This window comes from Poecilia mexicana, unplaced genomic scaffold (genome assembly GCF_051168715.1).
Source record: "Poecilia mexicana isolate PSO_F unplaced genomic scaffold, ASM5116871v1 scaffold_4, whole genome shotgun sequence".
Lineage (NCBI taxonomy): Eukaryota > Metazoa > Chordata > Actinopteri > Cyprinodontiformes > Poeciliidae > Poecilia > Poecilia mexicana.
The window spans coordinates 2,603,981-2,631,791 of NW_028263373.1; the positions used below are offsets into that span (position 1 = coordinate 2,603,981).

Consider the following 27,811-nt stretch of genomic DNA (forward strand, 5'->3'; position numbering starts at 1 on the left):
ACAAGAAAAGGTTTTAATGCAATAAATCCATATAATGAATTAATCAATACTAATTGAAACAAATATTTGGCTGAAATAATTTTATTCAGCTGATCTGATTAAACACAACAAAAAACAGCTTTAAGCTTTTAAAGTGCAGTGGATTTAATTATTCCATAATTAATGAGGCTTTAAGAATATTAAATAAACTTGATGTGTATATTTAAAAAATGTCTAGTCAAAGTTGAAACATATTTAATATTTATGTTTTTCTGTAATTTATTTAACTTTTCTGGAGTTGGAGTTTGAACCCCTGAGAGATTTCCTTCATGTTAATGACTGAAACTAAGAACAAAATGTTAAATTAGAAGCATTTAAACCACCAGACGTCTGAGCAGCTTCTGCTGAAACGATGATGGAATCCCACAGGGTCGTGTGTTCGGACCTCTGATCTTTTCTGTTTTGTCTCAGTTGGGTTTCATCATGGCCGCTGAATTTCCTCAAACATGTTTGATGAAGGCAATCGGCTGCATTAGGGAAGTTAAAGTCAAAATGTTTCAGCCTGAAATCTTCCTGAGGTTGACCAAAATGTTTGGAGTCATTCCTCTTCCTCCTGAAGGTAAAACCAGCCTCATAAAACGACACACAGTTGGTATTTACTGCTTTTACCGCACTGAATAAAACCCCAGAAACTCCTATAATCTGTTTATTTTTAAAATGAATTCCTGCTGTTTAATATGTTGTAGCGCCACCTACTGGTGCATCAGGATAAAATCTGCTGTGAATGATTAATCTGGTTTTTATGCACATTTTATCTAAATAACCAGAATTTATTTTATTTTTCTGTTTTCTTTGCGCCTTGCAGCAGACAGATGTACTTTATAAAGTTCATTCAGTTTTTAAAATGTTACATTAAAACTTCTGTTTGTAATAAAACGCAAACATTCGTCAGTACATTAGTTTGTAATCGCAATCCGCTGACCGTTCGGAACAATGAGGAGCGGGAGAAGAAACCATGGCGACGGTCGTCCGTCTCCGCCGCCGTCAGTCGGCCATGTTTGGCACTTCCCTCTGATTGGGATTAATTGATCTTTGATTGCGAGCCTCGTCCCAGACGATGGATGGTTGCCGTGGCGTCCGGACGGTGACGGATGTGGATCCGGCGGCGGTCCAGGAAAACAAACCCCACATGGCCGTAGATCTATCAACATAGATGCTGCTCGCTGTGACGGATGGAGACGTTTGGTTTATCTGTGAGGCGGTGAAACCAGGCGCTCCGGTTGCCCCGGAAACGGGCATGAACCAGTTAATGGACGGGATGTCATGGTGCGATTCTGTTGTGATATAAATGACTGAGTGTCACAGCAATAAGAGCCCCACAGAAACTGATCTTTAAAACGTTCCCACTTGCAGCGGGTTCATTTAGGACACCAGTCTTTACCTTCACGTTTCCTGGTATTTATAGAAGATAATGAAGCCAATAATCCTGAGACTAAGGTCAGTTTTAGTGGTTTTTAACATCATTGTTTGGAATTTACTGTGACAAAATGATCCTGTTAAGAAATTTATCACGATAAATGATAAACGATACGATAAACTTCCACCCTTATATGGCTCCCTGTGTTCTGCGATGTGGAAACAAAATACCAAAGCAGCTAAAACATCATTAATATCAATAAAATAGAGTAAAAGAAGAGCTTTAGATATTTATTCATGCAATATTTTTTAAACTTCTTTAGATTCTGAATCCTTAGATTAGCATTGCTGATGGCGGCACCGTTTTCTGGGTCGAGTCGTTTCCATGCTGTTCAGCTGGAACGATTTCCGTCCATTTTTAACTTTCAGGGTTGCGTTACCATGGCAACAATGTGGGATATTTTTTTTACAAATAATACCTGAACTCTGACTTGAAATCCCAGAGGAACTGAAAAGGAGAAGCAGGAAGTTCGAAGCGTCTCTTCCGTCCTTCACGATGGGAAATAGAAGATCTTTGGCAAACAAAATGGATGACCTTCAAGCCCAAACAAACACCCAGCCAGAGGTTAAGGATCTGATCCCCAACTCCGTCTCTCTGTCTGTAAAACCAGACACATTTAAAGAGTAGCGTCAAAAGCAAAGGAGGTGGATTAGCAGTGATGATGTCATCCAGGAAGTGTTGCTGTGGAGTAATGGATGTTGGCGTGTCGTAACGGTCGTGAGACTGACATAAAACCGCAGAGGCCTGTTCAGGAACGTTGGTAGACTGCTACTGCTTGTTGTGTCTTCCCATCACTGGTCCCAGTCTCTCTGCTGGGGAAACTTTCCTCTCCCAGTGAAATATTTCCGCTTATTCTGAGGCGTACTGTCCCTTTAAGACAACAGGCTGAGTGGAAGCTTTTCTCCAAAACTGCAGCAGGAGATTCTGTCCTTCAAAACCAAATCCAGTCCAACCTGCACCAGAAAAGCTTGATGTTTTAAATCCAGAGGATTTTTATTTCCAGATTCTACCATCGGTTGCCACCGGTAACCAAAAGCTCGCTGTGGGGATACTTTTTATTTTCCAGGAGGAAGTGATTAATTTCTGGAGGACATTTCCTGGTTGTGTGCAGACAGTGAGGTGAAGACCAGGGCAGAGAAACCGCTCTTCGTTTTCAAGAGGTCTCACTCCTCCACAAATTCCAGATCAGAACATAAACATCTGCTTTCTGATTCAGTAGCCTTTAAAGTCTGCCTCATTTTTTTTCTTGGGGAATTTCATGAAGTATTTGAATTTTTTTCATGTGAGTGTGCAGAGTGTTTAATACATGATGCTAAATACTGCAACAGATTTATTTAAATGGTATTAAGGACAAAAGTCCATTGATATCAAAGTAAATAAATATCAGTTTGTGGAAACTGATATTGACTCAAGTTACACTTTTCTCTCAGTGAAGGCATTTTACATATATTAAACATTTTGGGGGAAATGAAATGTTATTTTTGAATATTTAATCATAAAAAGAGGAAGACAGGGTTGAATTTTTGCAGCTACGCATAAGTAATAAAAATAGTTGAGTTTCTCCATGTCTCTGATAAAAGCTGCATTCTCCGACCTGGCCACGTGGTGGCGCCACAGTCACAGTACAGCCATTCATCGGGGAGTTTTGTAGTTTTTGGAGTGGAGCATCTTCCTTCATACATATGATCTTTGGTTGCGGAGTGACGCATTCTGTCTGACATAGAGGATCTTTGTGTTCCTCTCCGTCGCCTCCTCGCAGTGAAAGCAGCGGTTCCGCTCCGTCCGCGGCCGGGTCTGCCGTTAACTGAGACAGGAACCAGAACCGGAACCGTAAAGATTCTGACCCTGGACAAGGAAAACCGGGATTTATTTTCTTTGTCATGGGAAGATTTAAAGGAGCCGCGTTTTCATTTCCATGAAACCTTCCGGGGAAAGAAAAAAAAAATCACAGCCCAGGAGGAGAATCTGCGTGATTCACGACCCGCCTGCGGGATCCGGCGAGATTTGCCCCGCAGCTTCTTCCATCTGCATCTCCATCAGCCCGCGGGACTCTGCGGCTTCATTCATGATTTAAATCGGATTTAATTAAAGACCTGAAGACCAATCGTGACCTCTGACCCCTGCGGGATGCTGGACGCGGTGAGGATGAAGGAGGCCTGCCGGATCTGCGCCCGGGAACTGTGCGGGAACCAGCGGCGCTGGATCTTCCACCCCGCAGCCAAGCTGAGCCTGCAGGTGCTGCTGGCCCACGCCCTGGGCCGCGGGCTGGGCCGGGACGGCCGCGGGGAGTTCGCCTGCTCCAAGTGCGCCTTCATGCTGGAGCGGATGTTCCGGTTCGACACGGTGGTGGCCCGGGTGGAGGCGCTGTCCCTGGAGCGCCTGCAGCGGCTGCTGCTGGAGAAGGAGCGGCTGCGGCTCTGCATCGCGGGGCTGTACCGCAGGAGCAACCCGGGGGAGGCCGGCGGGGAGGACGCAGACCTGGACGGCAGCTACTCGGACCTGATCCAGGACGACCTGGTGTTCTCCGGGTTCGAGTCCTGGGCGGATCGGGAGGACGCGGCGCCGGACCAGCCTCTCCACCACTGCACCGGAGCCGAGGCCGGCCACAAGCCCCGCAGGTGCCGCGGCTGCGCGGCGCTGCGGGTCGCGGACTCGGACTACGAGGCGGTCTGTAAGGTTCCGAGAAGGTTCGGGCGCAGAAGCACCTCCTGCGGGCCGTCGACCCGCTACTCCGCCTCCGCTTTGGGGGTGGAGGACCTGAGCAGAACCGCCGAGGCGGACAAACGGAGCCACAGCCCCGCATCCTCCGTGGAGTCTCTGGAACTCCACAGAACCAAGGAGGAGCCGAACCCGAACCCGGAGGAGGCGGGTCCCTTCTGGAGAAAACCCCAGACTGGGAGCTCCCTGTCCGTGGCGGAGGTGCTGCTGGGCCTCCTGCGGGGCTGGGAGTACCGGCCGGTGACCCCGCCCAGGGGCAGCAAGCTTCCGGTTCTGGTCAAAGGCAAGCTGGATCCGAGCCTGTCCCCCCACCCGGCCGTCCCGGAGGTGGTGGTGCTCTGTCCGGAGGAGGAGCTGCAGGCGGAGCTGGAGGAGCTGGAGGAGCAGTGGCTGGATGATTACCTCCAGTGCGGCCCGTTCCGCCTCCAGCAGGTAGATGGAGACCAGGAGACCCCTGACCCCAGGCAGGTCCCCATCAGGGCCGGGCGGCGCAGTGGCCGGAAAAGTGGGCATGCGCCAAGGGGCGCCGCCTGAAGAGGGCGCCACATGTTGGGGAACTGAGCATTTCTAGTTGACTTTTTCTGGATTTAACATCTGTTAATGTGTCACATAGTTCACTAAAAAAGTAGCAACATAGGTTTTTGAATAATGTTCCGATATAGCTACAAAACATTTTGATTAAAATTTTACACCCGTGATGTCGCCCATCTGTTAGTGGGCCAGAAAAATAAAAATAAAAAGAACTAAAATCAAGCAAATACAGTAGTTAATGTTTATGTTTAGGAAAGGGATGATTTGGCTGAAATAGCAGAAAGACATTTCACACATTTAATATTTAGAGCGCATTTACTTCCAGTTATATTTTAAGACACTAATATTTAACCATCTTTAATAAATTAAATAAATTTACTGATTTGGGTTCAGCAAAGTTGGCTTTTCAGTAAAACTCTGGATAAACGAGGTTTTACTTCTTATAAAACGGTGAATACTTTGTGCTTTACATTTTCACTCGTAAGAAAATTATCTCTGTCATAAATGTATAAAAAGTAAATCTGCATCAACCACCTTTGATGGACTGGATAAATTTGGGGGGCCACAAAAATCAGCCTAAGGGCCACAAATGGCCCCCGGGTCGCATGTTGGACATCCCTCTCTGGATTTAAAATGGGAACAGGAGTTTTTCCTTTTCTCCTCCATTACCACTCCCCAACGTCCGTATCCTAGCAACCCCTGTGTCGCCTTGGCAACAGTCTCCACGCGGTGGCCCTCATAACTCCCATTGTGATGTAAATGACGGGCCTGGATGTGGCAGAGAGCTCCCAGTTTACCCAGTTTACCCAGCGGAGCGAGGAATCTCCAGGCAGATTTCAGCGAATCGGAGGCGGCGGCTGCTGGAGCCGAAGGAACGAGGAAAAGAGCTGCTCCCAAATCAGTTTCCCTGTGGAAGGCAGCCAGAAATCCAACCAGTGAAACCAGTTAAGATCCAGGATCAGCCGGCTGAACGTTCACCCGGAAAACGAGCAGCTGAAGCAGGCTGGCCAAAAAAAACATTTTAAAACTAAATTCAACAAAGATACTGCTTCTTCAACAACAAACCATGAACTGTTTTAATTTAAAACATCTGATTTTGTTTTTGTAGGATCATAAATTAAAAACTTCAAATCGTTTTGACACAATTTACTTGTGAAAATAGTGAAAACGTGTAAAAAGGCTCCAGTTTGAGTTTTCAGAAGAAAACCAAAACATTTCACCTTTTCTGAGCAATAAAAACATTTTCATTTACAACCTTTTCTGTATTCAGCTTCACGTTTTAACCGAGCAAAGCAGAACCAGGATCTGAGTCCCAAAAGCAGGAAGTTACAGGAACCACTTCCTGCAGGGACATCAGCCGACTTTCACTTCGTCCTTCAGAACCAGCAGCAGCGCCGCGTCCTCCATGTTGGAATTAGTTTCACTGTGCGCTCGTAGAGCCATGACGCAAATGAAGTCAGAGGTTCGATCAGAAGCAGCCCGCCGTTTCCTCCAGCAGCTTTTCTGCTTTTTAAACTTTGTAAAAAATGGAAATGAGATTCGGTCAGAAAAAGTCTGACTTTCTGAGAGTCGTTTAAACTGAAACATTTCTGGGGTTTTACCAGATTTCTGCTCCTGATGCGCTTCCTGTTTTCCTGATGCGCTTCCTGTTTTCCTGATGCGTTTCCTGCTTCCCTGATGCGTTTCCTGTTTCCCTGATGCGTTTCCTGTTTCCCTGATGCGTTTCCTGTTTTTCCTGATGCGTTTCCTGTTTTTCCTGATGCGTTTCCTGCTTCCCTGATGCGTTTCCTGTTTCCCTGATGCGTTTCCTGTTTCCCTGATGCGTTTCCTGTTTCCCTGATGCGTTTCCTGTTTTTCCTGATGCGTTTCCTGTTTTTCCTGATGCGTTTCCTGTTTTTCCTGATGCGTTTCCTGCTTCCCTGATGCGTTTCCTGTTTCCCTGATGCGTTTCCTGTTTTTCCTGATGCGCTTCCTGTTTTTCCTGATGCGTTTCCTGTTTTTCCTGATGCGTTTCCTGTTTTCCTGATGCGTTTCCTGTTTCCCTGATGCGTTTCCTGTTTCCCTGATGCGTTTCCTGTTTCCCTGATGCGTTTCCTGTTTCCCTGATGCGTTTCCTGTTTCCCTGATGCGTTTCCTGTTTCCCTGATGCGTTTCCTGTTTTTCCTGATGCGTTTCCTGTTTTTCCTGATGCGTTTCCTGTTTTTCCTGATGCGTTTCCTGTTTCCCTGATGCGTTTCCTGTTTTTCCTGATGCGTTTCCTGTTTTTCCTGATGCGTTTCCTGTTTCCCTGATGCGTTTCCTGTTTCCCTGATGCGTTTCCTGTTTCCCTGATGCGTTTCCTGTTTCCCTGATGCGTTTCCTGTTTTTCCTGATGCGTTTCCTGTTTCCCTGATGCGTTTCCTGTTTCCCTGATGCGTTTCCTGTTTTTCCTGATGCGTTTCCTGTTTCCCTGATGCGTTTCCTGTTTCCCTGATGCGTTTCCTGTTTTTCCTGATGCGTTTCCTGTTTCCCTGATGCGTTTCCTGTTTCCCTGATGCGTTTCCTGTTTCCCTGATGCGTTTCCTGTTTCCCTGATGCGTTTCCTGTTTCCCTGATGCGTTTCCTGTTTCCCTGATGCGTTTCCTGTTTCCCTGATGCGTTTCCTGTTTTTCCTGATGCGTTTCCTGTTTTTCTTGATGCGTTTCCTGTTTCCCTGATGCGTTTCCTGTTTTTCCTGATGCGTTTCCTGTTTCCCTGATGCGTTTCCTGTTTTTCCTGATGCGTTTCCTGTTTTTCCTGATGCGTTTCCTGTTTTCCCTGATGCGTTTCCTGTTTTCCTGATGCGTTTCCTGTTTCCCTGATGCGTTTCCTGTTTCCCTGATGCGTTTCCTGTTTTTCCTGATGCGTTTCCTGTTTCCCTGATGCGTTTCCTGTTTCCCTGATGCGTTTCCTGTTTTTCCTGATGCGTTTCCTGTTTCCCTGATGCGTTTCCTGTTTCCCTGATGCGTTTCCTGTTTCCCTGATTCGTTTCCTGTTTCCCTGATGCGTTTCCTGTTTTTCCTGATGCGTTTCCTGTTTTTCCTGATGCGTTTCCTGTTTTTCCTGATGCGTTTCCTGTTTTTCCTGATGCGTTTCCTGTTTTTCCTGATGCGTTTCCTGTTTTTCCTGATGCGTTTCCTGTTTTTCCTGATGCGTTTCCTGTTTTTCCTGATGCGTTTCCTGTTTTTCCTGATTCGTTTCCTGTTTCCCTGATGCGTTTCCTGTTTTTCCTGATGCGTTTCCTGTTTTTCCTGATGCGTTTCCTGTTTTTCCTGATGCGTTTCCTGTTTTTCCTGATGCGTTTCCTGTTTTTCCTGATGCGTTTCCTGTTTCCCTGATGCGTTTCCTGTTTCCCTGATGTTTCCCAGCGGCTGATCGGTGAGCAGCATGATCAGCTCAGTCGGTACCAGAGCGCCGCGGGTCAGTGTGTGGCAGAGCTGCAGCAGGCCCAGAACCAGGTCCGATCGCTGCAGGTCAACATCAGGGAGAGCGAGGCTCGGAACCAGGTACCAGACCCGGCTCCGGGCCGGAACCGGCTCCCGGGCCGGTCCGGTTCCGAGATGCTGAGGATGTTTCTGTCTGGTCTGCAGAAGCTGCAGGAGCGTCTGGCTGCCATGGAGCTGCAGCTGCGCTCGGCGCAGGATGAGGCGCAGCAGCAGGAGAGGCTCATCCAGAACCTGACGGACGGCGTCGGCTCCAAGGAGACGGAGGTGAGAGCAGCAAAACGCGCCGCATGCTAAAAGCTGCTGGCTAACAGCTAACACTGCTGCTAGCTGCTATTAGCGTACCTCTGATATGTGAAAGGAAAACAGACGCAGTGCTTTGCTACCAAATGTCAACACTGACAGATGATAAGGTCAGGAAAAAGTTTAAATTATGAAACAATAAGCAGGAAGAGGGACGTAGCTCAGTTATGCTAGCTTGACTTTGACAATCGTAACATGTAGATGCTGCAGAATTTAAAAACGATCAGTTATTAATAATCACAAAATAAACATCAAGCCTGAAAACATGGATCTGTGACGGACTGAATGTAATGATCGTCGTGTGGAAATGTTTGAGTGTTTTTGAATCCCCATTCGATAGTGGAGCTGTTGTTGCTATGGCAACGGGCCTGTGCGTAGCGCAGCCGACACAGACAGAATAAAGAGGCTTTGATTGTTCAGAGTTTGTTCCTGCGCTGGATGAGTAACGGCTGCACCTCCGGGTTCATGTGTTGCAGGTTTCTGATCTGAGCAGAGTCTTGGAGGAGCAGAACCAGGCGCTGCGTTCCCTCAGGGAGGTCGCTGACCGCAGCCAGGTTTGAGCCGTCGTCTGAAACCGTTTCCATCAACCAGAGTTACTGCAACCAAAATCACCAACAGAAATTAGCAAATTTCATAAAAACTCCCGTTTTGATAGAAGCCTTCTGCGCTAAGATATCATTTTTCAGCCGTATGGGAATAAAATTTCACAAAACTCTGATGGAAAGATTTATTTTCACATCACGTCACATGATGAACATCCGGCTGTTACTGCTGGAGGAAACGACAAAGAAGACGACAGGAAGTGGTCTGTTGTTGTTTTTCCAGTGCGGTTCACAGCATCACAGAAAAAGTTTAGTTTAATTGAAATGCGTAGAAACTGAGAGGCTAATGTAAAATGGCCGACCATAGTTTCCCCAAAAAGCTGCTCCAAGTGGGCGGGGCTTGTTGCTCTGACTCAGACGCAGGCGTCTCCTCTTATTGGCTGATAGATGATGAGCGCTAGCGCCACCTTGGCTGAATTATGAGTTTATCTCATGGTTACTTCAGTGCCTTATGTAAACAGAAATATTTGGTTTAATTTTCTGTTTTTGCTTCATGTGATCTGTGGAGACGCCACAGCTGCTTCTTTGACGTTAGCAGAATGCAGTGCAGCTAACTGACCTGCCGCCCCTCCCCAACCCGTAGCTGTCCGGCACCGAGGCGGCTCCGGGTCAGGGCGAGGTTCTGGCCCTGCAGGGGGCGCTGTTCCAGGCTCAGCTGGAGCTGCAGGCGGCCCAGCGCGCTCAGCGCCGGGCGCACCGCGCTCAGGAGGATCAGAACCGGGCTCTGGAGAGGCTGGAGAGAGACCTACAGGGGGCGCTGCAGCACCGCAGGGAGACGGAGCGACACAACCGGGTCAGCAGAGCCGCCGACTGACCTGGCCGGACGCCGGCGCCTGCAGCAGAGGTTCTGATGGGTTTCTGTGTCCAGGAGCTGCAGCTGATTCTGCAGACGGTCCGATCCGACCTGCAGGCGAGGGAGGACCAGCTGAGCGAGGGCGAGCAAGAGAGACGGAGGGAGAGGGAGGAGAGAGAGCGCAGCGTCGCGGAGCTGAGGGCCGACCTGCAGCTGAAGGAGCAGCTGCTTCAGGTCAGAGGTCAAACTGCAGCCGCAGAGCGGAGTCACTGCAGCGACCAGATCAAAACATGAAGGATCCCGAGAGACAAAGTTTAACGTTTTATCATGTTATTTATTGTAAAAAGACGTATTTTTGACCGACATGTTACAACAAGAGGCTTCAGAGCCACAAACAATAAACTGAAGGAAACTAACCAGGACTAACCTGAGAAACAGGAAACTCAAAGAGTTTAACCGACCAGCAGCGCGAGGCCGGTGGAGGTCAGGCAGGAAGTCAGCAGGCCACCAATGGGACGTCTCCGTCGTCTGCTGGAGCCAATCAGGGACGGGCTCCTGCACACAGGATGAAATTTCTGTAGCTGATCACTCAGCTACCTGTGGAAAACACAACGTACTTAAAAAACACAGAATATGAAGACCAAACGGAGAGCTGGGAGTTTCTCTGATTCAACCACAACGTTGAAGACGATCAGCAGTTTGAGCTTCAGGTTCATTTATAAACCAATCGTCATAAACATGGTGTGAAACAAACGGCTGAAAACGACATCAGTTTAAATATTATCAAGATTTATTTTATTCATTTCAGTGTTGTAAAAAAAACAGTTTGAACAAAATTCTAGATTTAGGATTCATGTTCATTAAATTATGAACAGTTCCTTTTTGCTTCAACATTTAACTTTTTCAAAATTTACTAAACAAATATTACATTTTCTCTTCCATGTTAATGTATTTCTCTCATGAAGCTGTTTTCATCATTTTCTGTATTTTATTCTAGACTAATATAAAAGTCTGTAAAGTTTCTCCTCCTTTTCTTCCATTATTAAATAAACTAATTGATTTGATCTGTGCTGCAGGAATACGGTGAGATGTTGAAGGAACCGAAGGAGAACAGAGACTCTGTGCTGCAGAAACTGCGGCAGCGAATAACGGAGAGAGACCGAGCGCTGGAGGTGAACGCAGACCCTCCGATTTCACTTCATTATCTGAAACTAAAACCTGACCCGGTCCTGCTGGTCCTGCCTCCCTGCAGCGAGCCGTTGACGAGAAGTTTCGCTCGGCGGAGCAGCGAGACGCGGCGAGTCGGCAGCTGCAGCTGCTGCTGCGGGAGAAGGAGCGCGACCTGGAGAGGCAGCGCCGCGTTCTGGCCAACAACGAGGAAACCATCGCTGTAAGTGTTCGCTGCAGCGAGGCGTGGGCCGGCTCCGGTTCTGGTTCTGGTTCCGGCTCCGGCTCCGGCTCTGGCTCCCCGCCCACCCTCTGTGTGTCTGACCCAGAGCCTGGAGGCGCTGCTGAGGGGGAAGGAGCTGCAGCTGCAGCAGCTGGCCGACGCCTGGACCGGCCTCCAGCGGCAGCAGCGGGACGCAGACGAGCGGACCAGTCAAATCCTGAAGGAGAGAGACGGCGTCATTGAGCAGCTGCAGGCGGCGCTGCTCGCTCGCACGCAGGAGGCCCAGGTGATTTAAACGTTCCTGGAATCGTCCCAGAAGTTATCCCGATGAACATTAATGTTGTTTTGAGACCATTTTCAGCTAATATGACGCTAATAATAAAGATCAATAAACGTTAAAATTAATGAATATTTAACACTGGAACTGCAAAACATTTCAAATGTCCAAAATGAGTAAAAAACTGCTTAGCACAGGTTAGCTTCTCTTGTCTAAGTGAAGGAACACAGTTAGCCAAGTCCAGCTACATGAAGCTAACAGGCTACATGTTGATGCATACATCATATATTTTTCCTGCTTCCTGCAGGACCTGCTCTGCTCTCTGCTGCCTCAGGTCCAGTCGGCGTCGGGTCAGGTTCTGGAGGAGCTGAAGCTCCGCCTCCAGCTGAAAGACCGCCTCTTCCAGGAAGTGATGTCAGACCGGACCCGACAGGCCCGGGAGCACCAGGAGCAGGTCCAAGACCTGCTCAGAACCATCAGCTCCAGGGACCAGTACATCCAGGTACAGCCAGACTTTAAACAGAGTGGACAAACTGGAGGCCCGGGGGCCAGCTGTGGCCCGCCCAAGCTTCTCATGTGGCCCTCCAGACTCCAGAAAGAGATTACAGCTGTTAAATATGATTCTAAAAATCAAAGCAGTTTTCACCTGTTTGCTGCCAAATCAGATCAATCAGCAGAAAATCAACAAAATGACTATTACACAAAACTGTCACAAACATTGGATTTACGTGATACTACCTCCCACCTGCAGGTGGCAGCATTTCCTACTTAATGTCAGGTTGCAGTTTGTGGTCAATGTCAAGCAACAAAAGTCGCATTTTCCTTGAAACGTGATAATATTGCAAAACTTCCTGTGAATATTTCAAAAATCACAAAAACAATCATGGAATCCATCAGAGAGAAAACATGTTCAGTAATAATTAGTTTAGGATGCAAGTTTGACGCTTTAGAGGTTTCGGACTCTGACTCGCTGCCGACTCCCTCAGGACTCAGCGGCCCGACTCACCGAGGTTCTGGAAGAGCAGACCCACAGAGTGCAGGAGCTGCAGCGGCAGCTGGGCTCCAGGTCGCAGCCAGACGCGGCCGCAGCGCTGCAGCAGGAGCTGCAGCAGGAGCTGCAGCAGGAGCTGCGCCTGGCGCTGAAGAGGGAGGAACAGAACCAGGAGGAGACGAGGAGTCGGGCCGAGCAGCTGGACCATCTGAGCCGCAGTCTGAGCCTGAAGGAGGAGATCATCAGGGTGAGACGCTGCAGCTAACCGGGCTAGCAGCTAGCGGGGCTAGAAGCTTACCGGGCTAGCAGCTAGCATGGCTAGCAGCCAGTATGTTCTGCTGCAGAACATATTGCTAAAAAAGGAAATAATTAGGGCTGTTGTAAACGAATATTTTAGTAATCGAGTAATCTATCGATTATTCTTACGATTAATCGAGTAATCGGATAAAAAAAAATCTAAAATGAAATATTGGTAAATCTGGCATAATACCGGTGTTACTATCAGATATCAATGTCAGTCCAATTTTTCATATTTGAGCATCCCTAACAGTTGCTTTTTTGTAGTTTAGAAAACTAACCTGTAACAATAATAGCTCACTTTCTAAGTTAACCAGAAGAAAAGTTATAGAAAAATCTGAAATTATATTGAATTTAATAACAAAGAGGCAGGCTCACAAATATGCTTATAAAAAATGTCTACAATCCAGCTTTTAGTTTATGTATTCATCTTCAGTGACTTTAATAGATTAATTAAACTCACCTTGCCACCTAACCTGTCACGCTTTGGGTTTGAAAATACGGGAAATGCCGCCTGGAGTGGGAGGAGAGGGCGAATGAACGAAGATGGGGTGGAGGGGAGGAAATAGACCAGCGGACTGACGAACCGTTAGACCGGGGGACGAACACGGGGGGAAGCAATACGGGATATTTACGACACCTTCACTGGTCACACTCAGAAACTCATCTACCAGCCATGTACGATGCGCTCCGCCACCCGTTTCTTCAGACCGGGATATGAAATTTATTGTGCGGTTCGTCGGTAAAGCTACATTTACACGGTAAGCATCAGCTACTCAGCCGCCCGCCCTGTTCAGGCTATCTGCTCACCTCAGCGCTCTTCCCGCCGTTCGCTTTCAACCAGCAGCCCCGGAGGAGAAATGCTGCCGTACTCCAGGCATTCCCCCAGTCATTTTAAGGATGCTTATTGGTTCCCCAAAAACGATAAAAAGTCGGGCATTATCATCAATCAATAAAATCCCCACGGGCCAATCTTGAAGATTGGACTTTATGCCGCTGAGACTTAGCTTTTGTCAACAACTCAGAGGCGGAAGTGAGAGCTCCGCGCAACGCAAATGAAGTCCCGGCCGGAACACGGTGCGCTAACTAATAAAACATAAATTAACGGAGCTTCGAGGCAGGTAAATTTTCCTCGAGGAATTTTAGTAATCGAGGTACTCGAATCATTCGAGGAATCGTTTCAGCCCTAGAAATAATATTTCTGATATTTTCTTGGGGGATCTCTAGCTTCCCCTAGCTGCTGCTGTTCTGCTGGTTCTGGTCCTGGTGCTCATGTTCTGCTGGTTCTGGTTTGGTTCTGCCCTGCAGGACCTTCAGAGGAAGATGGCGGACCCGTCGGACCTTCCTCTGGTGGAGCGGCTGACCCTGGAGGTCCAGGAGCTGAGGGAGGTTCTGGTCCGGCAGGAAGCCGCCCAGCAGCCTGAGTTTGGAGGTGGGCATCAGAGAAGCTGGTACCTGTAGTTCCCCTCCGCGCCGCCGGGGGCGCTGTTACCATGGTGACGGGTCGGAGCGACGGGCAGCGGCTGCTTGATCTGGGTGGAAATACTAACCTGAAAACCTTCTGAATGTTTGTCAAATAAAATGAAAGTTATAAACTGTGTTTACATGCAGGATGGGAGGATAAGATGGAGAAACTAATAACTTAATGAATCTCATCTTTTATGTGGATTTATTATTATTTTCAGTAAATAAAAATTCTTTATAAATTATAATAACTATGCTTCATTTTGGCATCAGTTTGTGTAAGTACTGTTGTTAAATATTATTAAGCTCATAATTATTCAGTTTTTATTGTGACTAACAGCATGTTCAGACTTTGGGTTTCTGTGTTGAAGTAAGAAGAAAATCTAACCAGCTGCTTTTTTCCAGCGTTTCCTGGACTGATTAATGGGATGTTTTATTGTGTGTGTGTGTGTGTGTGTGTGTGCGCAGTACCTGCCGCTGTTTTCCTGCCTGGAGCCTCGATAATAAATAATAAAGCTGCAGATTTTGCATCGTGTGTTTGTGATTTTAAGCTGCTGACTCCAGATTCCTCCTCTCAGCAACGCTTCCCTCTGGCAACTACAACTAGTCATATATATTTAATTTTACATGAAGTAAAACATCAAAACTCATATTTTTATCTGAAACAATGTGATTATTGAGCAACAACAGTAAAACAAACAAACATGCGTCATTTGAACCTCTTGGCTGCATCCAGGTGGGTTAATTCACAGGTGAAATGCTAAATTTATCCACACAAACATAAATAACTCAGACTTGAACATGAATAATGAATCCATCATGAAGTTCAGTTTTGCTTTGGATCCATTTATCTTCAGACCAAAACTGATTTTCCCTTCACTGGTCATCAGGAAGATTGAAATGTTAATTAAATCAGGCGTGTTGGAAACATGCAGGTCAAAGGTCGCTCATTTAGCTCAGATTTAAAATCGGTTCAGTGGAGCTCAAACTGCAGCAGGTTTGAACAGTAAATCAGTTTCTCTGCCCCAGATTCTCCTGGAAGCTGCGACATGTTGAATGAGCATTTCCTGGAAGTTCCTCTGGGTTTTCCAGGTTTTCCAGTCTAACATTCAGTCAGGAAGCCACAGCTGAAATTTTCCTGCTTTCTCTGCATCTGTTCTCCCTGCAGAGCTGAGCGGTGAAGATGAAGATGTGAAGAGTGAGTTCACTGCTGATTATGATGATGATGATGGTGGTGATGAAGAGTCTGGTACCCGGGTAAGAACCCCAGCAGCAGTCGCTAGCTAACCACAAGCACAGCATTTTTACTAACTTTGAAAAGTTCAGCACACTTAGCTTCCCCTAAAGTAACTTTTCTGGATAAATGATAAAGTCCTAATTTACTTGACTGTTCTGTAAAATGTTGATCTGGTACAGCAGTTTAGCATTAGCTTCAGCTAAATACTGTGTTGGTGTAGCGCTTTAGCATTAGCTTCAGCTAAATACTGTGTTGGTGTAGCGCTTTAGCATTAGCTTCAGCTAAATACTGTGTTGGTGTAGCGCTTTAGCATTAGCTTCAGCTAAATACTGTGTTGGTGTAGCGCTTTAGCATTAGCTTCAGCTAAATACTGTGTTGGTGTAGTGCTTTAGCTTCAGCTAAATACTGTGTTGGTGTAGCGCTTTAGCTTCAGCTAAATACTGTGTTGGTGTAGCGCTTTAGCTTCAGCTAAATACTGTGTTGGTGTAGCGCTTTAGCTTCAGCTAAATACTGTGTTGGTGTAGAGCTTTAGCTTCAGCTAAATACTGTGTTGGTGTAGCGCTTTAGCTTCAGCTAAATACTGTGTTGGTGTAGCGCTTTAGCTTCAGCTAAATACTGTGTTGGTGTAGCGCTTTAGCTTCAGCTAAATACTGTGTTGGTGTAGCGCTTTAGCTTCAGCTAAATACTGTGTTGGTGTAGCGCTTTAGCTTCAGCTAAATACTGTGTTGGTGTAGCGCTTTAGCTTCAGCTAAATACTGTGTTGGTGTAGCGCTTTAGCATTAGCTTCAGCTAAATACTGTGTTGGTGTAGTGCTTTAGCATTAGCTTCAGCTAAATACTGTGTTGGTGTAGTGCTTTAGCATTAGCTTCAGCTAAATACTGTGTTGGTGTAGCGCTTTAGCATTAGCTTCAGCTAAATACTGTGTTGGTGTAGTGCTTTAGCATTAGCTTCAGCTAAATACTGTGTTGGTGTAGCGCTTTAGCTTTAGCTTCAGCTAAATACTGTGTTGGTGTAGTGCTTTAGCTTCAGCTAAATACTGTGTTGGTGTAGTGCTTTAGCATTAGCTTCAGCTAAATACTGTGTTGGTGTAGCGCTTTAGCATTAGCTTCAGCTAAATACTGTGTTGGTGTAGCGCTTTAGCTTCAGCTAAATACTGTGTTGGTGTAGCGCTTTAGCTTCAGCTAAATACTGTGTTGGTGTAGAGCTTTAGCTTCAGCTAAATACTGTGTTGGTGTAGTGCTTTAGCTTCAGCTAAATACTGTGTAGGTGTAGCGCTTTAGCATTAGCTTCAGCTAAATACTGTGTTGGTGTAGTGCTTTAGCATTAGCTTCAGCTAAATACTGTGTTGGTGTAGTGCTTTAGCATTAGCTTCAGCTAAATACTGTGTTGGTGTAGCGCTTTAGCATTAGCTTCAGCTAAATACTGTGTTGGTGTAGTGCTTTAGCATTAGCTTCAGCTAAATACTGTGTTGGTGTAGCGCTTTAGCATTAGCTTCAGCTAAATACTGTGTTGGTGTAGCGCTTTAGCTTCAGCTAAATACTGTGTTGGTGTAGCGCTTTAGCTTCAGCTAAATACTGTGTTGGTGTAGTGCTTTAGCATTAGCTTCAGCTAAATACTGTGTTGGTGTAGCGCTTTAGCATTAGCTTCAGCTAAATACTGTGTTGGTGTAGCGCTTTAGCTTCAGCTAAATACTGTGTTGGTGTAGCGCTTTAGCTTCAGCTAAATACTGTGTTGGTGTAGAGCTTTAGCTTCAGCTAAATACTGTGTTGGTGTAGCGCTTTAGCATTAGCTTCAGCTAAATACTGTGTTGGTGTAGTGCTTTAGCTTCAGCTAAATACTGTGTTGGTGTAGCGCTTTAGCATTAGCTTCAGCTAAATACTGTGTTGGTGTAGTGCTTTAGCATTAGCTTCAGCTAAATACTGTGTTGGTGTAGTGCTTTAGCTTCAGCTAAATACTGTGTTGGTGTAGCGCTTTAGCATTAGCTTCAGCTAAATACTGTGTTGGTGTAGTGCTTTAGCATTAGCTTCAGCTAAATACTGTGTTGGTGTAGCGCTTTAGCTTTAGCTTCAGCTAAATACTGTGTTGGTGTAGTGCTTTAGCTTCAGCTAAATACTGTGTTGGTGTAGCGCTTTAGCTTTAGCTTCAGCTAAATACTGTGTTGGTGTAGTGCTTTAGCTTCAGCTAAATACTGTGTTGGTGTAGCGCTTTAGCTTTAGCTTCAGCTAAATACTGTGTTGGTGTAGTGCTTTAGCATTAGCTTCAGCTAAATACTGTGTTGGTGTAGCGCTTTAGCATTAGCTTCAGCTAAATACTGTGTTGGTGTAGCGCTTTAGCTTCAGCTAAATACTGTGTTGGTGTAGCGCTTTAGCTTCAGCTAAATACTGTGTTGGTGTAGAGCTTTAGCTTCAGCTAAATACTGTGTTGGTGTAGTGCTTTAGCTTCAGCTAAATACTGTGTTGGTGTAGTGCTTTAGCTTCAGCTAAATACTGTGTTGGTGTAGCGCTTTAGCATTAGCTTCAGCTAAATACTGTGTTGGTGTAGTGCTTTAGCTTCAGCTAAATACTGTCTTGGTGTAGCGCTTTAGCATTAGCTTCAGCTAAATACTGTGTTGGTGTAGTGCTTTAGCATTAGCTTCAGCTAAATACTGTGTTGGTGTAGTGCTTTAGCATTAGCTTCAGCTAAATACTGTGTTGGTGTAGCGCTTTAGCATTAGCTTCAGCTAAATACTGTGTTGGTGTAGTGCTTTAGCATTAGCTTCAGCTAAATACTGTGTTGGTGTAGTGCTTTAGCTTCAGCTAAATACTGTGTTGGTGTAGCGCTTTAGCTTTAGCTTCAGCTAAATACTGTGTTGGTGTAGTGCTTTAGCATTAGCTTCAGCTAAATACTGTGTTGGTGTAGCGCTTTAGCATTAGCTTCAGCTAAATACTGTGTTGGTGTAGTGCTTTAGCATTAGCTTCAGCTAAATACTGTGTTGGTGTAGCGCATTAGCTTCAGCTAAATACTGTGCTGGTGTAGCGCTTTAGCGTTAGCGGATCTAGTGAATAATTAGTATTTTAGGGTTATTGATACTTTTTAGACAGCGGTGGCTAATTGTTAGTCTCCTCGTTGCCGTTAGCAGTTGCAGTGAGAATTTGCTCGTTGCTTCCTGACAGGGTCGGCAGCTGGAGGCTGAAGGGCTGATGGAGGTCAAGCAGCTGGTGGAGCAGAAGCAGGTGGTGGACAGAGAGCTGGGGGAGCTGAAGGCTCAGCTGGAGAAGGCCGGCTTCTCCTCGCTGTCCCAGATGAGGTAAGGCGCTCCGTGATCCGCCGAGCAGCGGCTCCAGGTACCGACCCAGTGGGTCCAGGAATCGCTAGCAGGTTAGCTTGGTGATTCTCAGCTGCGCTAGTTAACAGTTTGACTCTCCTGGTGCCTCTTAAAGGAGAGCTTTGTTCAGCCTGCGATCAGAGAACGAAGACTTGAAGCTCCAGCTGGCTGGCGGCAGGCAGGCCGCGGAGGAAAAGGAGGAGCTGGATGTGACTGTGGAGGAGGAAAAGGAGGAGCTGGATGTGACTGTGGAGGAGGAAAAGGAGGAGCTGGATGTGACTGTGGAGGAGGAAGAGGAGAGCTCTGGGATGTGGGAAGCTTGGGATGGAGATCCGTCCCTGTCTGACGTCAGGACTCAGAGCCTCGACGACCAAAAGACAGAGGAGGGCGACAGAGCGGAGTCGCTCACCGGCTCCTCACAGGTAGGACCAGAATACGGTCACCATGGCAACCAGTGGCTTTAAAGGGCCAGCATCACGTTTTATAGCATAATATAGAAACTGTGTTAACGGCAGTTATAAAAACAATAAATACCCTACCCTTACCAAATATATTTTTATTTAAATTTTTCATCTCCAGTCTGAACAAACTTCTCTTATTTACTGCAGTAACTTAAAACTATAAGCTCAGTTTGGTTAGAAATGAAAAACTAAATGACCAAAAATAACAAAAACACAATTTCTCAATACAACAATGGAAAATTGAGCATCGTCATTCATACTGGAGACAAAATGTTACTTCCTGATTCACCACCTTGAAATTGGGTCTCTATCACTTTAAGAAACTCCTGCTCTTTCTGAAGCTCCGCCTCCAGGAAGTCATCCCCTTTAAAGTTTTTACCAGAGCAGCAGCTCCGATAATGAGCTCAGCAGCTGTTTGCTAACTGCTGAATGGGGGAGGAGCTTCACCTCGGAGGCGGGGCTAGGTCCCCCCGGGCGGTTAAAAGATTAAAGGATTTCTCAAACATAAATGAATCAAAACAACACTGCTGGTTTTATTTTTATGAGGGAAAAACATGAAAACATGACAGAAATATACAAAAATTACATTTTAGAATTAGAAGACACTGCCCCTTTAAGGAGCCAGTACAGATACTGGGACTGGTTCCCGGGTTTTCAGGTGAATCTGTTTCTCCAACCTGGAAGGTTCTGGTTAAACTTTCCTACAGAAAACGTCTGAAGTCAGGAATCCTCAGCTGTTCTGTTTGAGAGGAAGGACAGCAGCCATGTTATTTCTCCCCCTGCTTGTATCCAGGACGACCAGTCGTCCAATCAGCAGCGGCGGCCGGACGTCTCGCCCTCAGTGGCGTGTGGGAAGACGGTCCGTCTGCAGCTGAAGAGCCGGGAGCTGCAGGAGAGGCTGATGGTGTCGGAGGCTACAGTACAGGCTCAGGCCGAGCAGCTGCAGGACTACAGAGAGCTGCTGGGTGAGCGCAGACGCAGCAGGCTGCAGACGGCTGCAGTCGCAGCAGGCTGCAGACGCAGCAGGCTGCAGTCGCAGCAGGCTGCAGACGGCTGCAGTCGCAGCAGGCTGCAGTCGCAGCAGGCTGCAGACGGCTGCAGTCGCAGCAGGCTGCAGTCGCAGCAGGCTGCAGACGCAGTGCATCAGGTGACCTGTTTGTCCCTCTGCAGCAGAAACAGCCGTGCAGCAGGACAGCAAGCTGGTGCAGGTGGACCTGCAGGACCTGGGCTATGAGACCTGCGGCCGCAGCGAGAATGAGGCTGACAGGGAGGAGGCCAGCAGCCCAGGTAGGGCTGGGGGTCACTGGGGGTCACTGGGGTCACAGAATGAGGCAGAAGCCCCTCATCCTTTCTTGTAGTACACTCAAACACACAGCAGGGGGCAGCAGAGGGCCTGGTCTTTAACCTGAAGCAGCAGCAGAGCTTCAGACATGTTTTTATGATAAATGATCAGATTTAGCATAACCAGCCTAACTAGTGACGATAACCAACTGGTCAACCAACTGAGCCTCCCAGTTTGTTCTGGTTAGCTCCAGGTTTCTAACTGGGATCACTGGATAATCCACAGCAGAATGTTCAATACAGATTAACATGGATCCAAGCTGGAAAATGTGGTTTGTGAAGCTGAGATAATCTCTGTAATCTGAACTGTGAGTCTTCCACAAGACGCCATGATGCTGATGCTCTGCTGCTGCGTGTTTCAGAGTTCGACGACCTGGAGATGTGCACGTCTCTGGACCTGGGCTCTCAGTGGTGGCCCGGCGGCGCTCAGCCCTGCGGTTCCCCCGGCGACGTGCCGTCGCTGCGGCGCCTGGTGGAGGACCTGCGCTCGCAGCTGTCCCGCTCTCAGGCAGTGATCCGCGGGCTGCAGGGCCGCCTGCGCCGCCTCGCCGCCTCCGGCGAGGTCGGCCGCTCCCCGCAGGCGGAGGACGACGAGGGTTGGCAGTCGTCTGATGGAACCTCGCAGCGTCACCATGACAACGGCCTTCAGGAGCTGACGTCCAGAGTGGACGCCTTGGAGGACCAGCTGAGGAAAGGAGGCAGGAGGGAGGAAGGACCCTCTGCAAACTGGCCGGGGTTCGTCCAGCACATGGAAACATGATGAAACCAGCTGATTCACAATGAAGTCTGGGATTAACACAAAGGAAAACATCAGATTATCCAGAAGGCCATTTTCTTCCACCCGTGTTGGTCTGGGGTTGGGAGGGCTGCTGCTGCCTCTCCAGCTGCCAGCAGGCAAGAGACGGAGTCACCCTGGACCATCGCAGACATCAGATTATATTCAGGATAAATCAATAAAAAAGATCTGAATTAAATCAGATTATTAGCGAGATAGAACCAGCATGAAACCAGAAGAAAATGAAAATACAATCACACAGAAAACACATTAAATGCTGGATTAAAAATGATAAAAATCAAAATGGAAGCAGAATAAATCTGGGATAAAACCTGCTGAAATCTGGAAACGATACATTTTAGCAAGAAGAAATCGGCATCAAACTAAAAAGAGAAACGGAATAAAACCAGGACAGTGGAGAACACGCCTCTACATCAGGGTTAGCTTCAGAGCTAACGCTATTAGCACCACTGGAAGTAATGTTTATTATTCTTGATTTAGCGTTAGCTGAATCTACTGCGTATGATTAGCATTTTAGTGCGAACTGTTAAGGGTTAGCTGACCTAATATAGCGTCCAGTTAGCGGCGCGGCTCAGTGGATCAGGATGAATCCAGACAGAAACTAATTAAACCAAAGAAACGGAACGAAAAGCAAACCAGGATAAAGTCGATGATCTGTTGCTTTAATCCTTTTGTTTCCCAGCTCGGTCGTTGATTAGCTCCGTCAGGTCATGCTAACCAGGCGTAGCAGCGTGGTGTCGTCTGAGGAGAACCCGTCCTTCTGAACCTAACGACCGTTTCCGTCTCCTGCAGGAAGCTGGACTCTCTGCTGAAAGCTCAGGCCAGAGAGCTGTCGCTGCTGCGCCAGCGGCTGCGTGAGGCCCGGGCCGCCTGCGGCCTCCTGCGCCGCCACCTGGCCGACACCACCCGCGCCTTCGAGGAGCTGCTGCGCGCCAACGACGTCGACTACTACACGGGCCAGAGCTTCCGGGAGCAGCTGGCCCAGAGCGCCGCCCTGGCCCAGCGGGTCGGCGCCAGGATCGGCGGACGTGAGTGGCCCCGGGGTCCCGAGGAGCTCAGAGCCAAACGGACCCTCGCTGACTCCGCCTGCCGTTTCCCAACAGGAGAGCCGTCTGAGGACCCGGAGGAGACGACGGAGCTGCTCGCCGTCCGGTCAGAACGCTCTGCTTCCTGTTTGGGTTTCTGCCGGGAATCGATGTTTTTCAGTGGAAACTATCGGCAGGACGTTTCCTCCTGAGGGCAGAACCGACCCGGGTCGGCTGGTTACAATCAGACCTGATGGATCCACCAGATAGAAGTCCATGTCTGAGCTCCCGAACCGGTTCTGCTGCTCATAGAACCTGTTTGGACCCGTCTTCTTCTACTGCAGAGATCACACTTCATGGTGGACCGGATGGTGGCTGGACAGGAACCAGAACCGTCCGGCCGGGCCATCACAAAGCTAGGCAGAGGTTCTGGAGGCTATCAACTGTTTCTCTGCTGCTTTTTAACAGGAAGAAACATTTTAAATCAGATTTAGTGACAGAAACTATTAATTTATTTATTCTGTGGGCCATGAAACCTGAAACTTTCACATTTATGTTGGAGGAAAGAAACAGCTCTAGTTTGAAATATTGTGTTAACCTGTTGGTCTCAGGTTGTCACTCACAATGACAGGGGTGTCAAACTCCAGTCCTCTGCTGTCCTGCAGTGTTTAGATGTGCCACAGGTAAAAAACAGTGGAATGAAATGGCTTAATTACCTCCTCCCTGTGTAGATCGGTTCTCCTGAGCCTTGCTAATGACCTAATTATTCTTTTCAGGTGTGGTGCAGCAGAGGCACATCTAAAAGTTGCAGGACAGCGGCCCTTGAGGACTGGAGTTTGACACCTCTGTCACGAGAGGACCCAAATTTGGGTCCTCTAGTGACAGGCAGGTTAATCAACAATCAATTTAATCAATTATTTTATTTTCCTTGTGGAACATTCGTTTCCCTGCGATTATGGGAGCTAACTGTTTAGCTTAGCACACGTAGCTTTCCATAAATGAATTTCCCAGAAACTGAATTGATTACAGAATCAATTAAACATCAGTTTTTATTATTAACTGTCAAGAAGTAGTTAGATGTTTATAGTCATGCTCTTATTTTGAAGTGGCTGTTATTCAGTAGTTCCATTTCCTCTCCTCACATTTTCCCTCTTTTTCCCAATAACTTTATTTCACACAAAAACAAACAGGAACAAAATAAAACAAACATTTAAGGGCGTCAGAAAATGTAAATGTTAAATTATAATCTCCAAATTAAATTGTTGCTTAACGGCTGTGAGATAGTTGAACTGAAGTTAGCGCTTTAGCATTAGCTTCAGTATGGATGGAGGGATGGATGGATGGAGGGAGGGATGGATGGAGGGATGGATGGATGGAGGGAGGGATGGAGGGAGGGAGGGAGGGAGGGAGGGATGGATGGATGGATGGATGGATGGAGAGAGGGAGGGATGGATGGATGGATGGAGGGAGGGAGGGGGGGATGGATGGATGGATGGATGGATGGAGAGAGGGAGGGATGGATGGATGGAGGGAGGGATGGATGGAGGGAGGGATGGATGGAGGGATGGATGGATGGATGGATGGATGGAGAGAGGGAGGGATGGATGGATGGATGGAGGGAGGGAGGGAGGGGGGGATGGATGGATGGATGGAGGGATGGAGGGGGGGATGGATGGAGGGATGGAGGGAGGGAGGGGGGGATGGATGGATGGATGGATGGATGGAGGGAGGGAGGGAGGGGGGGATGGATGGATGGAGGGAGGGATGGATGGATGGATGGAGGGAGGGAGGGATGGAGGGATGGATGGATGATGGATGGATGGATGATGGATGGATGATGGATGATGGATGGATGATGGATGATGGATGGATGATGGATGGATGATGGATGATGGATGGATGATGGATGATGGATGATGGATGGATGATGGATGGATGGATGGATGATGGATGGATGGATGATGGATGGATGATGGATGGATGATGGATGATGGATGGATGGATGGATGATGGATGATGGATGGATGGATGATGGATGGATGATGGATGGATGGATGATGGATGATGGATGGATGATGGATGATGGATGGATGGATGATGGATGGAGGGAGGGAGGGATGGATGGATGGATGGATGGATGGATGAACAGTAATTGTGTCTTAATTTCTGCTTCAGTCTAATTGTATAAATTGCTGTTAATAATAAAAAGCCTCAGATTTAATCTCTTATTTCCGTTTAATCTCCTAATCTGGCCCAAAGCTTCAGGTGCAAAGCAGCAGAAATGGTTCTGCTCTGGTTCTGCTCTGGTTCTGGTCTAATCATCATAATTCATGTTAATCCCAGTAATCCCAGCACCATGCTCTCGGTGTTTCCAGGCTCTGACCTCTTGACCTCTGGGTTTCCCAGTGTGAATGCAGTGCAGGTCTGGCAGCGACTCTGCGCCGGCGGCGCATCGTTAGCGCAGCTGCTAATCAGGTTAAGCTATTAAAGCCCGGCTGGGGGGAACTGGGTCAGGAGGAGCTAAAGGCGGCAACACGAGGCGCGCTCTGCTGCGGCGCCGCATCAGGAACTCCTCATTATTAAGCTGGAGCTTCCTGTCCTGACATGGAGAGATTCTCCGGCTGCGGTTCCTGAGCTCAGCGCCGTTTGGATCAGAGGATCCACTCAGGACGGATCAGAACCGCCGATGAAAGAGGAACTCTGCCTCTCTCTGGCTGCTGGAGCGTGAAGCCCTGCGGAGTCTGGCCATCGCTGCGTCCGTCGCTGCGTCCCCGCGGCTCGCTGGCGGCTCCAGACTCGGTTTGGAAAGCGGAGTGATTAGAACGGAGCGAGCAGCTGACCGAGCAGCTGACCGAGCAGCTGACCGAGCAGCTGAGCGACCATCTGCGTGTTGGAGAGCCACCAAAGTCTCCCTGGCGGTTCAGACCTAATCAGGATTTGCTGTGCTTTTCACCTGCTCGCTCGCCGCTCTCTTCATCCCTTGGGGTCACGACCCGGGGCGAATGAGGCAGTCGGCGCCGGAGTGCGGCTGCGGCGGGTCGGTAACCCGGCCGACGGGTCGGAAGGTTCAGGATGGCGCCGCTGTGGAAGACGATGCTGTCGAGGAGCAGCCCGCTGTACAGAGACGCTCTGTTCTCCTTCAGCCTGTGGGAGTGGAAGGCGCAGGAGAGGGAGCTGCAGCAGCTGAAGAAGCAGACGGACCAGGAGAGGAGAGCCACGCTCACACAGCTGCACAAGTAAGACGGGCCTGGACCCAGCAGAACCCAGCAGAACCCAGCAGAACCCTGAAACCGAGGCATGCGGTGGTGCGGAAGGGGCAACATGTCAGGATTTCTAATCACTTGCAGCCAGAATCCTTTCATCCTTTCATCCTTCAGTCTAGATCTGTTCTTCATTCGGTGGAAACTTGAAGGCCAGGCAACATGAGGCTCAGAACAAAATGATTAGATTTTTGCCACTGCGACAGACAGAAGGGATTCGGGTCGACCATGCGGTACCCTTCGGTTTGTGCAGCAGGTTCCTTCACCAAACTGGTCCAATTAGATCCAGAGTGCAGAGCAGAGCCGCTCATGCTAACCAGGAGTAGATTTTCCTCTTGAATTAGCAGACAGCGTTATTGTTTAGATCTTCACTGCTGTTTGTGCGCCAGTGAAGCATCGATTCCTGTGACTTTCACCGCGTCCCGTTAATTAAATCAGCTGCAGGCCACACATTTCAGCCGCAGCCGTGCGGTCGGGTCCATCCCGCTTTTATTTTTATCCGGTGGCTCCGTGTCAGAGGCGAGCGCTGCTCCTGTGAACATGTGAGACCTGCGGTCGCTAAGAGGCTTCCCTGGAGCGGCGCCACGCCTCGGCAGGCGACTCACTTCCTGCTGACGCTCATCCAGCAGCCGCTCCGACGTCCAGCTCATTAAAATCACATTTACTTAGTTTTACTATCAACCTTCATCTATAAATACTTAGTAATGTCTAAATATTCAAAATATTTAAAGATTATAGTTACTATTATGATTATTAGAGATTAATATTTATTTAAAATATTTAGACCCTCTTTTAGTTTGACTCTAAGTTACAGGAATGTAACTTGTGATGACTGGATGGAAGAACCGAGTCCAGGTAAAGAAACGTGGCATCTTCAGGAAAGTGTCCAGTTAGCTGCTATAGAGTAACATGTAAGTTCATGGAAAGTAGCAGACAGACCCTATAGCTGCTAGCTGAAGAGTTAGCAACGCTAACGTGCTACACCAGCAGTGGAAGCTAATGCTAAAGCACTATACTAACACAGTATTTAGCAGATGCTAATGCTAAAGCACCAGCTGCAATTTAAATTATATCTTCCTTGAAAGACCACAACCCTTGTGGACCAATTTAACATTTTGCATCTGTGTTTATTTTGTTCCTGTATGTATCTTGTTTTAAATAAAGTTATTGGGGAGAAAAGAGAGCGCGAACAGGAAGAGAGGAAACAGACTGCCGCATACACACGTCAAAATAAGAGCATGAAGACGAGCTGCTAACTGCTTGAAGAATTGTTAACAGTTGATAACCAAACAAATGTTGAAGTTTATTCAGCTTAAAGTTTAGAAAACAAGGAAAGTAACGTTTTGGGGAATCTGAACGTTTTCAAATTTAGCAAAGTGCTAAAGCGCTAACTTAGACATTAGCTCGGCTCTGAGCTAATTAGCGGATTAGCAGAGGTGTGCTCACCAGTGATGTGTTGGTAGCATTTTATTTCTCCTTCAGCCCTTCCAGTGGTTCATTGTCGTGACCTTTAACCTTTGGCCTGCTGGCTGAAACCCGTAGCGTCTGACCTCAGTGTGGATCCGGTTCTGATGCCCGAGGTTTATTTATGTTTCTGCATTTCTGTGTCAGGCTCAGTAAGGAGCTGCAGGAGAAGGATAAAGTTATCGAGTCTCTCCGAGCCAAACTGGACCAGCAGCATCATCATCATCATCATCATCATCGCTCCGACTCTCCCAGCAGCAGCCACGCCCTCTCTGACATCACCGACCAATCAGACCGCATCTCTTACGTGTCGGACGAGCACGGCTCCACCAACGGCGACGTGGAGTTGTGCTGCGACACAGACGGTGCCGGCGGACTCGGACCCGAGGAAAACAGGAATGCTACTGGAACCGGTGAGTCCGACCAGCAGGGGGCAGCAGAACACAAATAGAAACTACAAACCTTTAAAATCTGACCAGCAGGGGGCAGCAGAACACAAATATCTGCTCTCCAGCTAAAAAAATGCTGAAAGTTAGCATCTTTTTAGCTTCAGATTAAACTTTCTGTTGGCAGTTTGTGCTCTAAAACGTTTCTCTTGCATTTAATCATTGGAAATAAGTGAAACATTTTGTTCTCTTCT

At 47.7% G+C, this 27,811-nt stretch overlaps 1 protein-coding gene and 1 long non-coding RNA gene across 6 annotated transcripts in view; one reads left to right on the forward strand and one right to left on the reverse strand.

Moving 5' to 3' along the window:
- The window catches only part of pde4dip (phosphodiesterase 4D interacting protein), a 74,588-nt gene that overhangs the window by 35,560 nt on the left and 11,217 nt on the right, over positions 1–27,811 (forward strand). The window contains exons 1-21 of one of the 5 annotated variants that reach the window (XM_088004770.1): positions 178–4,606; positions 8,092–8,229; positions 8,314–8,433; positions 8,946–9,023; positions 9,655–9,864; positions 9,940–10,098; positions 10,941–11,036; positions 11,117–11,254; positions 11,361–11,540; positions 11,839–12,033; positions 12,518–12,769; positions 14,128–14,251; positions 15,452–15,540; positions 18,673–18,806; positions 18,940–19,246; positions 20,079–20,250; positions 20,456–20,572; positions 20,989–21,361; positions 22,215–22,450; positions 22,526–22,574; positions 27,319–27,584. In XM_088004770.1, the coding sequence (XP_087860896.1) occupies positions 3,584–4,606; positions 8,092–8,229; positions 8,314–8,433; positions 8,946–9,023; positions 9,655–9,864; positions 9,940–10,098; positions 10,941–11,036; positions 11,117–11,254; positions 11,361–11,540; positions 11,839–12,033; positions 12,518–12,769; positions 14,128–14,251; positions 15,452–15,540; positions 18,673–18,806; positions 18,940–19,246; positions 20,079–20,250; positions 20,456–20,572; positions 20,989–21,361; positions 22,215–22,450; positions 22,526–22,574; positions 27,319–27,584 (4,456 nt within the window). In that variant the 5' untranslated portion in view covers positions 178–3,583. Of the gene's footprint in view, positions 1–177; positions 4,607–8,091; positions 8,230–8,313; positions 8,434–8,945; positions 9,024–9,654; positions 9,865–9,939; positions 10,099–10,940; positions 11,037–11,116; positions 11,255–11,360; positions 11,541–11,838; positions 12,034–12,517; positions 12,770–14,127; positions 14,252–15,451; positions 15,541–18,672; positions 18,807–18,939; positions 19,247–20,078; positions 20,251–20,455; positions 20,573–20,988; positions 21,362–22,214; positions 22,451–22,525; positions 22,575–27,318; positions 27,585–27,811 lie in introns of those variants that run through there. The other 4 variants (XM_088004768.1, XM_088004766.1, XM_088004767.1 and 1 more) reach the window with 4 other exon arrangements.
- On the reverse strand, positions 19,795–22,221 carry LOC148159883 (uncharacterized). The gene is made up of 2 exons (XR_015762632.1): positions 22,059–22,221; positions 19,795–21,412 (listed from the first exon to the last, which is right to left on the reverse strand). It is a non-coding gene; the product is annotated as an uncharacterized LOC148159883 (long non-coding RNA).